This window comes from Pseudophryne corroboree, chromosome 4 (assembly GCF_028390025.1).
Source record: "Pseudophryne corroboree isolate aPseCor3 chromosome 4, aPseCor3.hap2, whole genome shotgun sequence".
In the NCBI taxonomy this organism is placed as follows: Eukaryota; Metazoa; Chordata; class Amphibia; order Anura; family Myobatrachidae; genus Pseudophryne; species Pseudophryne corroboree.
Window position 1 is genome coordinate 503,056,128 of NC_086447.1, and position 12,570 is coordinate 503,068,697.

A 12,570-nucleotide genomic window follows, 5' to 3' on the forward strand; every position below is an offset into this window, starting at 1 on the left:
CATTCTGACTTTTCTAAAGGGTGTGTTCTTCTACACTTTCTTATGAACGAACTTGGAGATTTTCTTTTGTTGTTGTTGTTTATGTGAGGTTATATTTTACTGTCACTAGCACAGATATGTACTGAGGTTAAGCAATGGGCGCCATCTAAACCATAATTTCCAATGTCATCTGTAGGGAAAGTTGGTTGCTTGCATAAAGGAGTAGAGCTCAGTTTTGTGGAAACCAATGCCAAAACAAGGTCCTGCAAGGCACTCTTGCTAGCAGTGACTATACTGAGGTCTGGTTATTGATGTGTCATCCTGAATTCTAGTCCCTTTGGAACTCTAGTACATCAACCCAGGGTAGGTTTGCTCCAGTGGCAGGACCGGATTACGGGCCACATAAACCTGGAGCAGAAAATATTCAAAGTCCTATACTGCGAAGAGGAGAAGCTGTGACAGTGCAGTGTGAGTGTGACCATTGTCATGTGGGTATGTACACCCCCTACACTATCAGACCTTTCTCACTAAATTGCATAACTTTGTGAGAAAACTACAAATACAATTTCAAGACTTGTGATTTATGGCCAACTGTGTGGCGAGCTAGGCAGTTGGTCATTAACATGCTACCATGGTGATGGGCCTATTTTTTTTGGAGGCCTGGAACTGTAGCTGCTTTTGCCCCATTGTTAATCTGGCCCTGTCCAGTGGTATTCTAAAAATGTAGCTTTGTGGGTTAAAATAGGATGTAACTGGAGCTGGGCACTGAACTCACCTTGAGCGCATTAATACAAAATGGCACTGTACCCTCCCTCCTTCCCAAAAACGTAAATATACTGGAACAAAAATGAAATTCTTTCAATTCTGTGCTACACTGAGTCCAACTGTACTAATATTACAATTGTATAGAGCAGTGGTTCCCAAACTTTCTTGAATCATGCGCCCTAGAGTATTAGAATTTTTTTCACAACACCCCTAGGCCAAACGTTTCTTATTGAGAAATTTAGAAAGAAATATTAAATTAAGTAAATTGTGTTTATATGTCATCCTTAGTTTTGATTGTGTGGTGAGGAACAGGATTTGCTTCTGCTTATCCACATATTTTATGATTGGCAGCCACTAGCATTGGTTTTGTCTATTACATTGACCAGAAATAATTTGAATTAGTCCTGGACCAACAACCTAGGGCGCCCCTGGAAGTGTCCTGCGGCACCCCAGGGAGCCACGGCACACAGTTTGAGAACCACTGGCATAGAATGTAATAGCTAACAGACTATGTGTGAGGACAGATGGATACATTATAAACAGGATGAAAATATTGTAGGTAAGTAAACTGTCTGATGCAGTATAACGTTATGGGAACATAGACATTGTGTAAAATGTGACTTTCTGGAGTAAAGCTATACTGTTGTTTTCTCTCCATTAAGTTACAGGAAACGTTTGGAGAAATCACTAGTTTTTTTTGCATGTTTTCATTTCTCCATTCTGATCCTGTAGCCCCCATTGGATCTAATGGAGAATGTGCAGGAATGATATTTACATAGATAAGAAAAGCAATGTGTTGTTCTTTTTATTAGCAATGATATTTATATTTGGCATTATCTTCACATATGTTATACTGTACTGTGTGCATTGTGTATTTAAGAAAAGCAAACATCAATACAGTAGCATTTAAAAGAACATTCTTCTGCATGATGTTTATGTTGCTGCAGTGTGAAGTAGTTTTCCTAATTTCAGTTTCTATAGGTTACTATAATACTAACTAAAGAGGTTTTATTTTATATTTCCTTTATCTTCTGGCATGCAGACTGTGTACTTCGGGGACAGCATGCGGTCAGATATATTCTCAGCCCGCCATTACAGCTGCTGGGAGACTGTCCTCATACTGGAGGAGTTAGAAGGAGGTGAAGCCCCGGAGCCAGACATGACTGATATTGGATCCTGCTTAAAAAAGAAAGGAAAATATGATGTAAGTGACCCCTACAGATGTTTTCTCCGAGAATAAGCATCACTGTAAGTCACATGTTGGATATGTGTAACAGAATAACAAACTCCACAAGAACGTACACGAACATCCACTTATATGTTATTTTCCGCTTGGCAGTTCTGGCTTATGAGTAATATCACGGTACACTATAAATAATTTTATTGGGTCAATAAGAGCAATTTACTTTGGCAGTGAGAACATTTTTGCAACTATAGACTGTGGCAATATTCTTATGCTGAGGTAAAGGCTTACACTTCAGGTGGAGGAAACACAACAAGATTCACAGCAGCAGACATGTTTATAGTAGTTGCAAGCTGTTTTTGAAAGGTTATGAAATTTATTAAAATAAAACCAAAATAAACTCTAAACTAGTTGGGCGACAATAATTTAGCAATAAAATAACATTTAGAAGTCTGTCCCTTTACCAGTACACAAAACCAAATAGTTAACTGACATATTTCATGTTTGAACTTTATCAGCTATCACTAGTGAATGGGAAGCTTTACTGAAAACCACAACATCAGAAAATAACTACAGCAAGGGGCGTCAAACTACCGCATCCATCCTATCGCAGACTTTTGTGGCCTGTGGGCAGAGGTCCACACTTTTACACTCCACTGCTCAAAACCCTAACCCTACCTTCATAGAGAAGCAGTGTCAGTGATCCTGGCTTATGCTCTTCAGTATCGGAGTGGGGCATGCACAGTAACACCACTGCAATGCTATGTTCCCTGCTTATCACTGATTGAATTAACCGCTTGTCTGGCATGGTCACATCAGATGTGACCAGACCAGCAAGTGCCTTATCCATACCTCCCAATCCCAACTTTCTGGAGGTAGGAAGCAGGACTCTTGCGCAGCGTAGCCGCGCCTGGCCGGAAAAGGGGGCGTGGCCTTGGTAAAGGGCTTGACTTCGTAGTAATGCCGCGCCCCTAGTCCCGCTTGTCTCAGTGAATAGACGTTGTGTGCACGCGCACAGTGTCTAGTCTCCGCTGCTCTGCTAAGCAGGGCAGCGAGTGACCGAGTAACAGGGGTTCTCCCAACTGCCCCCCTCCCCTCCACCACGGGAGACTGCAGCCCGCAGTGGGACAGTGGAACAGTCTCAAAAAAATGGGGCTGTCCCGCAAAAATCGGGACAGTTGGGAGGTATGCCTTTTCTGACCTGGTCACACAGGATGCAACCAGTCAGATAAACTGTGTTTACAGCTGCAGGGAAGAGAAACTTCCCCTGCAGCTACGGTCAGAGGCTGCATTCTCTCACCCTCCCCCAGTATTTGCCATGCTGCCGATCATTGCTGATCGGTCAGCACGCCAGGACTCCACACCCAGCTGCTGCAGACAATAGCAGCTGCTTGGGAAGTGTAAATCAACCCCCCCAAGCTGCCCCCCACTGTGTACCTGGTGGCTGTCCCCACTGTTTAAACTGAAGTCGCAATGTTTCCAATGTTCCCAATATTTAGATGGTGCCGACCGATGTTTGAGTAAAAACTATATTTCTGCAGCAGGTTACATTGGTTTCCACATGGAAACATCAGGGGGCGTAGAGTGGATCTTGATCCAGAGGCACCAACAGGCTAAAGCTTTAGTTGTCCCAGGATGCATTGGGGCCTCCTCTATAACCCTGCATCCAGGCACTGAGAACTAGAAATGAGCGGGTTCGGTTCTCAGAAAACCGAACCCTACCGGACTTCACACTCCGAGCCCGGATCCGAGTCAGGCTCGGGTTTTCCCGCCTGACTCGGAAACCAGAACGAGGCAAAACGTCATCATCCCGCTGTCAGATTCTCGCAGGATTTGGATTCCATATAAGGAGCCGCACGTCGCCGGCATTGGAGAGTGTAGAGAGAGGACGTGTCTCCGTTCTCTCAGTGTCCGTGTCTTGTGCTGCATCTGTCCAGTCACAGTGGTTGTGTCCTCTGCTGCCATATGCCCAGTGCTGCTGTATAGGGTGCTGTGTTGTGCTGCATCAGTTCAGTTGTGGTGTATTGTGTTGCATCAGTCCAGTCACAGTGGTGGTGTCCTCTGCTGCCATATGTCCAGTGCTGCTGTATAATAAGTCCAGTCCAGTGGTGCTGTGTTATCCTGCATAAGACCAGTGGTAGTGTCCTGTGCTTCAGTCAGTCCAGTGACCAGTCTCAGTGGTGTCCAGTGGTGCTGTATAAGTCCAGTCCATTGCGGTGGTGCTGTGTTGTCCTGTATCAGTTCAGTGGTGGTGTCCCTGTGCTGCCGTATATGTCCAGCGGTACTGCCATATACCCAGCGGTATTGCCGTATATGTCCAGTGATCCTGCAGTATAATTCCAGTGATCCTGCCGTATAAGTCCATTGATCCTGCCGTATAAGTCCATTGATCCTGCCGTATAAGTCCAGTGATCCTGCCGTATATGTCCAGCGGTACTGCCGTATATGTCCAGCGGTACTGCTGTATATGTCCAGCGGTACTGGCGTATAATTCCAGTGATCCTGCCGTATATGTCCAGTAATCCTGCCGTATATGTCCATTTATACTGCCGTATATGTCCAGTGGTCCTGCCGTATATGTCCAGTGATCCTGCCGTATATGTCCACTATTACTGCCGTATATGTGTATGTCCAGCGGTACTGCCGTATAATTCCAGTGATCCTGCCGTATATGTCCATTGATCCTGCCGTATAAGTCCAGTGATCCCTCCGTATATGTCCATTGATACTGCCGTATATGTCCATTGATACTGCCGTATATGTCCATTGATACTGCCGTATATGTCCAGCGGTACTGCCGTATATGTCCAGCGTCACTGCCGTATAAATCCAGCGTTACTGCCGTATAAATCCAGTGATCCTGCCGTATAATTCCAGTGGTACTGCCGTATAAATCCAGTGATCCTGCCATATAATTCCAGTGATCCTGCCGTGTAAATCCAGTGATCCTGCCGTATATGTCCATTGATACTGCCGTATATGTCCAGTGATCCTGCCGTATATGTCCAGTGATACTACCGTATATGTCCATTGATACTGCCATATATGTCCAGCGGTACTGCCGTATATGTCCAGCGTTACTGCCGTATATGTCCAGCTGTACTGCCATATAAATCCAGTGATCCTGCCATATAATTCCAGTGGTACTGCCGTATAAATCCAGTGATCCTGCCATATAATTCCAGTGATCCTGACGTATAAATCCAGTGATCCTGCCGTATATGTCCAGTGGTACTGCCGTATATGTCCAGCGGTACTGCCGTTTAAATCCAGTGATCCTGCCGTGTAATTCCAGTGATCCTGCTGTATAATTCCAGTGGTACTGCGTATAAATCCAGTGATTCTGACGTATAATTCCAGTGGTACTGGCGTATTAAGTCCAGTGATCCTGCCATATAATTCCAGTGATCCTGCTGTATAATTCCATATAAATCCAGTCCAGTGGTGCTGCCATATAAATTCAGTGGTGCTGTCCTGTGCTGTATATTATTTACTCCAAATAAAGGGGTTATTAATATTTAATCCAAATCATTTTTACAGGGTTTGCCCTGTGAGGTGTAGGGGTACACTCTCCTGTGCCGCATATTGGCCCTCATTCCGAGTTGTTCGCTCGCAAGTGAATTTTAGCAGATTTGCTCATGCTAAGCCGCCGCCTACTGGGAGTGAATCTTAGCATCTTAAAATTGCGAACGATGTATTCGCAATATTGCGATTACACACCTCGTAGCAGTTTCTGAGTAGCTTCAGACTTACTCGGCATCTGCGATCATTTCACTGCTTGTCGTTCCTGGTTTGACGTCACAAACACACCCAGCGTTCGCCCAGACACTCCCCCGTTTCTCCAGCCACTCCTGCGTTTTTTCCGGAAACGGTAGCGTTTTTTCCCACACGCCCATAAAACGGCCTGTTTCCGCCCAGTAACACCCATTTCCTGTCAATCACATTACGATCGCCAGAACGATGAAAAAGCCGTGAGTAAAAATCTTAACTGCATAGCAAATTTACTTGGCACAGTCGCAGTGCGGACATTGCGCATGCGCATTAAGCGGAAAATCGCTGCGATGCGAAGATTTTTACCGAGCGAACAACTCGGAATGAGGGCCCTTGTGTTATATAACTCCAGAAAACTAATGGAGAACAAAAATTTGGAGGATAAAATAGGGAAAGATCAAGAACCACTTCCTCCTACTGCTGAAGCTGCTGCCACTAGTCATGACATAGACAATGAAATGCCATCGTCGTCTGCCAAGGCCAATGCCCAATGTGATAGTAGAGGGCATGTAAAATCCAAAAAGCCAAAGTTCAGTAAAAAGACCCCCAAAAATTTTTTAAATTGTCTGAGGAGAAACGTAAACTTGCCAATATGCCATTTACGACACGGAGTGGGAAGGAATGACTAAGGCCCTGGCTTATGTTCATGACTAGTGGTTCAGCTTCACATGACGATGGAAGACCTGATCCTCCCACTAGAAAAATTATTACAGTTTAAGCTGGAAAAAGCAAAGAAAAGAACTGTGCATTCTAAGATGGTATCACAAATCCCCAAGGAGAGTCCAAGTGTGTCGGCGGTTGTGATGCCTGACCTTCCCAACACTGGACGGGAAGAGTTTGCTCCGTCTACCATTTGCACGCCCCCTGCAAGTGCTGGAAGGAGCACCCACAGTCCAGTTTATGATATTGAAATTGAAGATGTCACTGTTGAAGTACACCAGGATGAGTATATGGGTGTTGCTGGCGCTGAGGAGGAAGTTGATGAGGATTCTGATGGTGATGTGGTTTGTTTAAATGAGGCACCGGGGGAGACACCTGTTGTCCGTGGGATGAAGAAGCCCATTGTGATGCCTGGGCAAAATACCAAAAAAGCCACCTCTTTGGTGTGGAATTATTTCTCCACAAATCCGGACAACAGGTGTCAAGCCGTGTGTTGCCTTTGTCAATCTGTAATATGTAGGGGTAAGGATGTTAACCACCTAGGAACATCCTCCCTTATACATCACCTCTAGCGCATTCATCAGAAATCAGTGTCAAGTTGTGAAACTTTGGGTAAGAGCGTAAGCAGTCCACTGACACCGAAATTCCTTCCTCCTCTTGTTCCCAAGCTCCTGCAAGCCACACCACCAACTCCCTCAATGTCAACTTCCTCCTCAGTCAGGAATGTCAGTAGTGCTGCAGGCCATGTCACTATCAATACTGACGAGTCTTCTCCTAACCGGGATTCCTCCGGAGGATTCTTGAGTGGCACGCCTGCTGTTGCTGCCGCTGCTGTTGTTGCTGCTGGGAGTCAATCGTCATCCCAGAGTGGAAGTCGGAAGACCACTTGTACTACTTCCAGTAAGCAATTGACTGTCCAACAGTCCTTTGTGAGGAAGATTAAATATGACAGCAGTCATCCTTTTGCAAAGCGGATAACTGAGGCCTTCACAGCTATGTTGATGTTAGACGTGCATCCGGTATCCGCCATTAGTTAGTGGGACTTAGAGATTTGTTTGAGGTACTGTGTCCCCAGTATCAAATCCCATCTAGGTTCCACTTCTCTAGGCAGGCGATACCGAGAATGTACAGAGACGTCAGAAAAAGTGTCCTCAATGTCCTAAAAAATGCAGTTGTACCCACTGTCCACTTAACCACGGACATGTGGACAAGTGGAACAGAGCAGACTAAGGCTATATGATTGTGACAGCCCACTGGGTAGATGTATGTCCTCCCGCAGCAACAACAGCAGCGGCACCAGTAGCAGCATCTCGCAAATGCCAACTCGTTCCTAGGCAGGCTACGCTATGTATCACCGCTCTCCGTAAGAGGCACACAGCTGACAACCTCTTTCTGAAACTGAGGGACATCATCGCAGAATGGCTTACCCCAATTAGACTCTCCTGGGGATTTGTGATATCGGACGCCACCAATATTGTGCGTGCATTACATTTGGGCAAATTCCAGCACGTCCCATGTTTTACACATACAATTAATTTTGTGGTGCAGAATTTTTTTAAAAATGACAGGGGCATGCAGGAGATTCTGTCAGTGGCCCAAAAAATTGCGTCCCACTTCCGGCATCCAGCCATCGCGTGCCGAAGACTGGAGCGCCATCAAACATGCCTGAACCTGCCCTGCCATCACCTGAAGCAAAAGGTGGTAACGAGGTAGAATTCAAAACTCTAGATGCTTCAGAGGATGGAGGAGCAGCAAAAGGCCATTCCAGCCTATACATCCATCTACGATGTAGGCAAAGGAGGGGGTATGCACCTGACTCAAGCGCAGTGGAGAATGATTTCCGTCTTGTGCAAGGTTCTCCAACCCTTCGAACTTGCCATACGTGAAGTCAATTCAGACACTGTCAGCTTGAGTCAAGTCATTCCTCTCATCAGGCTTTTGCAGAAGCAGCTGGATAAATTGAAGGAGGAGCTAAGACGGAGCGATTCCGCAAAGTATGTGGGACTTGTGGATGGAACCCTTCATTCGCTTTGCCAGGATTCAAGGGTGGTCAATCTGTTGAAATCAGAGCACTACATTTTGGCCACCGTGCTCGATCCTAGGTTTAAAGCCTACGTTGTATCTCTCTTTCTGGCAGACACAAGTCTGCAGAGGTTCATAGACCTGCTGGTGAGAAAATTGTCAACTCAAGTGGAACGTGACCCCTCAACAGCTCCTCCTTCACTTTCTCTCGCAACTGGGGCTGTGAGGAAAAGGATAAGATTTCTGAACCCACCCGCTGGCGGTGATGCATGGCAGTCAGGAGCGAGTGCTAACATCTGGACCAGACTGAAGGAGCTGCCAACGATTACTGACATGTCTACTGTCACTGCATATGATTCTGTCACCATTGAAAGAATGGTGGAGGATTATATGAGTGACAGTATCCAAGTAGGCATGTCAGACAGTCCGTACGTATACTGGCAGGAAAAAGAGGCAATTTGGATGTCCTTGCACAAACTGGCTTTATTTACCTAAGTTGCCCCTCCTTCAGTGTGTACTCTGAAAGAGTGTTTAGTGCAGCCGGTAACCTTGTCAGCGATCGGCGTAGAAGGTTACTTCCACAAAATGTGAAGAAGACGATGTTCATCAAAATGAATTATAAATTCCTCCAGAAAAGACCTTTACCAGCAATTGCCTCCAGAAAGTACACAGGGACTTGTGATGGTAGATTCTAGTGGGGACGAATTAATACTCTGTGAGGATGAGGATGTACACAGTGAAAGGGGTGAGGAATCGGAGGATGAGGATGAGGTCGACATCTTGCCTCTGTAGATCCAGTTTGTGCAAGGAGAGATTGATTGCTTCTTTTTTGGTGGGGGCCCAAACAAACCAGTCATTTCAGCCATAGTCGTGTGGCAGACCCTGTCACTGAAATGATTGGTTTGTTAAAGTGTGCATGTTCTGTTTATACAACATAAGGGTGGGTGGGAGGGCCCAAGGACAATTCCATCTTGCACCTCTTTTTCTTCTTTGCATCATGTGCTGTTTGGGGACTAGTTTTTTAAAGTGCCATCCTGTCTGACACTGCCGTACAACTCCAGTACTGCCGTATAAGTCCAGGGGTACTGCCGTATAAGTCCAGGGGTACTGCCGTATAAGTCCAGTCCAGTGGTGCTGTCTTGTGCTGCATCAGTCCAGCGGTGGTGTGTTGTGCTGCCATAAGTCCAGTGGTGCTGTCTTGTGCTGTATATTATTTACTCCAAATAAAAGGCTTATATACATTACTTATATTATTATCCAAATAATTTTTCAGGGTTTGCCCTGTGTGGTGTAGGGGTATGCTCGCCTGTGCTGCATATTATTATAATAGCTTCAAATAAAAGGGTTATTATTATCCAAATTAATTTTACAGGCTTTGCCATGTGTGTGTGTTTGGTTTAGGGGTACGCTATCCTGTGCCACCAATATTGTGCTTGTATTACATCTGGGCAAATTCCAGCATGTCCCATGTTGTTTGTGCCGCACACTTGTGGCGCTTAGCTTAGTCATACAGCTACCTCATTGCACCTCTTTTTCTTCTTTGCATGATGTGCTGTTTGGGGCCTAGTTTTTTTAAAGTGCCATCCTGCCTGACACTGCAGTGCCACTCCTAGATGGGCCAGGTGTTTGTGCCGCACACTTGTGTCGCTTAGCTTAGCCATCAGCTACATCATTGCACCTCTTTTTCTTTTTTGCATCATGTGCTGTTTGGGGCCTATTTTTTAAATCTGCCATTCTGTCTACCACTGCAGTGCCACTCCTAGATGGGCCAGGTGTTTGTGTCGGCCACTTGTGTCGCTTAGTTTAGTCATACAGCGACCTCGGTGCAACTTTTAGGCTTAAAAACAATATTGTGAGGTGTGAGGAGTTTAGAATAGACTGGAAATGAGTGGAAATGAAAGACTGCGTAGGTCATGTAATATGGCCGTAACAGCATAAACTCACCGGCTGGGCCTGCTGCACGCCTCTTAATGCATCACTCTGGCACGGAAGGGGTTACAGTTTTTGTGGGAGGAACGTAAGAAAAACTGCATGGATTGTGATTGGCTGGATTCTGTATAGGGGCTAGTCTGACATACATATAGTCTTCAGACCTAGGACATCCTGCCCCTTTTTCCAGTTTTTCCGTGGATGATAAGTACTACTGCTTGTCAGTAATTATTACATTTAACTACTTTCTCTATCCTATTTCTCCCTGCCTTCTCCTCAGCTTTATCTCTCTGTAGTTCTCTTTCCTACTCGGTTCTTCCCTTCTCCTTTCATTTCCTCCTGCTCTTTTTATTTCCTCATGTGTGCCTTCTGTGGCACACTACACTAATCGCAGCGCGGTCCTCCCTGCTCGGTTCCTGGACTCCTGTACAGTCCGGCCGAGACGGGGCGGGCCTGCTGCGGCTGGGGTGCGGGAGGCACCTGGCGTACGCGGCTGGGCCCGGCCGCCCACCTGTGCTCCCTTACGCCCGCACTCTCTATCTACGTTCCCGCCGCCAGCTGCGGCGGTGGCCGGAGCGCGGGGGGCCGCGGGCTGCTGAGGCGGCTTGCAGGGGACGGGCTTGCTCCGTCCCTGCACCCGCCGGTCGGGGCTGCTGGCGGGTGCGCCAGTCCTGCACGGACGGGACACTGCTCCCGCCGTGCTGGCCGGCGGTATTTCTTCTCAGGAGGCCGACTAAGGAGCTCAGTGGCACACAGCGTCGGGTCACTGATTCATGTGATATATTTAAAAAAAAAAAAAATGAATAAATAAATAATTAAATAGAATTACAAAATATTTCAGTACTCGCTCAAATGGCGGGCGGGGGGTCGCGCGCCTGCCGGACGCAGGATGTCCCTGCAGCACGCGCGTGCTGTACCTAATTCGGCCATAACCAGTGGGGGGCGCCCCCGTATATCTGTGGCTCACATCCCCCTCTCCACTGGGCGGGCGGAGGGTTGCGCGGCTGCCGGACGCGGTGCATCCGTGCGGCGCTCGCGTGCTAATATATTGCAGGTCCGCACTAGGGGAGCCCATATTAGGCCTCCTCACGCAGGGCCTGGTGGTAAGTCCCAGATCGCGACCGGGTGTAGAGCTCCCGTGGCGGTGCGACGCGCCCTCTCTGCCGTTGCTGCTGGGTCAGTGCCGCCGGCGGTCGTTGCAAGGGCCGTCACGCAGGGACGGTCCGCATCCGCCCGCGGTGGGATGGGCCACCTGGCCTCTCCTGACGTGGTTGGGCCCGTGGCTCCACCCCCTTCTGGGGTTGCACGCGCGTCGGTTAGTAGTGCCGCTTCCCGTGGCCGTGCGCCTCAGGCCGCTCCCAGGCTGGGGGCCCGGCCGCGGCTCCATCGCCCCCCTCCCTCGGGGGGGCGGCAAGCACAGGAGGGAAACGAGCTGTCTGTCCCCCGCGGCGTCCGGACTGATCATTCGGACGCTGCTGCGGACAGCCCTCTGTCAGACGGTGCACTCGGTTTTTTCTAGTTCTGATGGCGCTCCGTTATATGGTGCTGACACCATGCTCAGGATCGGAGGATTTCTCGGCGCAGGCGGGTCAGGCAGAGTTTATTGCAGCAGGACAGATATGTCGTGATACCCGACAGGGAGGGATCTCCCGGGTCCTTGCTCCCAACGGGTGGTTTGCGAACCTCCCGTGGGGCGCGGGACTCGCGTGCCGCGTCTGAGCTTAGGGCGACGGCGGCCGCACCTCTGGTGGACGCCACCGTCTTGTTCGCCATTTTATGCCGCAGTCGTGTCGGCGGTGGCTCCCTTGTTCCCCACCATACCCGGGGGACAGGGGCAGTCCACCGTTTCTTTGGCTGATAGCATCGCGCAGACTCTTGCGCCGCTCCTGTTCTCTGGCGTAACGCCGGCCCGCCAGATCCGCTCCCGGCGGCCGCGGGACCGGTGGGGGAGCAGGGGAACAATGTCTATTTGTCTCCCCTTGCCGTGGACGTCGGGTCAGGAATGTAGGCGGCGGTGCATCCACAAGTCGTCCGGAGGCTGCTGGGATGGTCGGAGTTCCCTCTCATGCAGGTGAGTCTACATGGGGCTCTGACTGGTCCAAAGGGAGCGCGGTTACCTCCCGTAGCGGCTTGGGATCTAGTACACAGTCCCGCTCCTCTTGCGAGGGCAGCAGTACGCGTAGGGTTTCCAGAAAGCGCAGTAGACACCGGCGCAGGCGTCGAGGCACGGACTCTTCCCTCGCCTCCACGTCCTCGGAGGG

The 12,570-nt window shown here is 48.5% G+C and overlaps 1 protein-coding gene across 1 annotated transcript in view; it reads left to right on the forward strand.

Moving 5' to 3' along the window:
- The window catches only part of NT5DC1 (5'-nucleotidase domain containing 1), a 702,933-nt gene that overhangs the window by 656,492 nt on the left and 33,871 nt on the right, over positions 1 to 12,570 (forward strand). Inside the window, exon 10 of the mRNA XM_063917166.1 lies at positions 1,787 to 1,948. Within this exon, the coding sequence (XP_063773236.1) occupies positions 1,787 to 1,948 (162 nt within the window). The remainder of the gene's footprint in view (positions 1 to 1,786; positions 1,949 to 12,570) is intronic.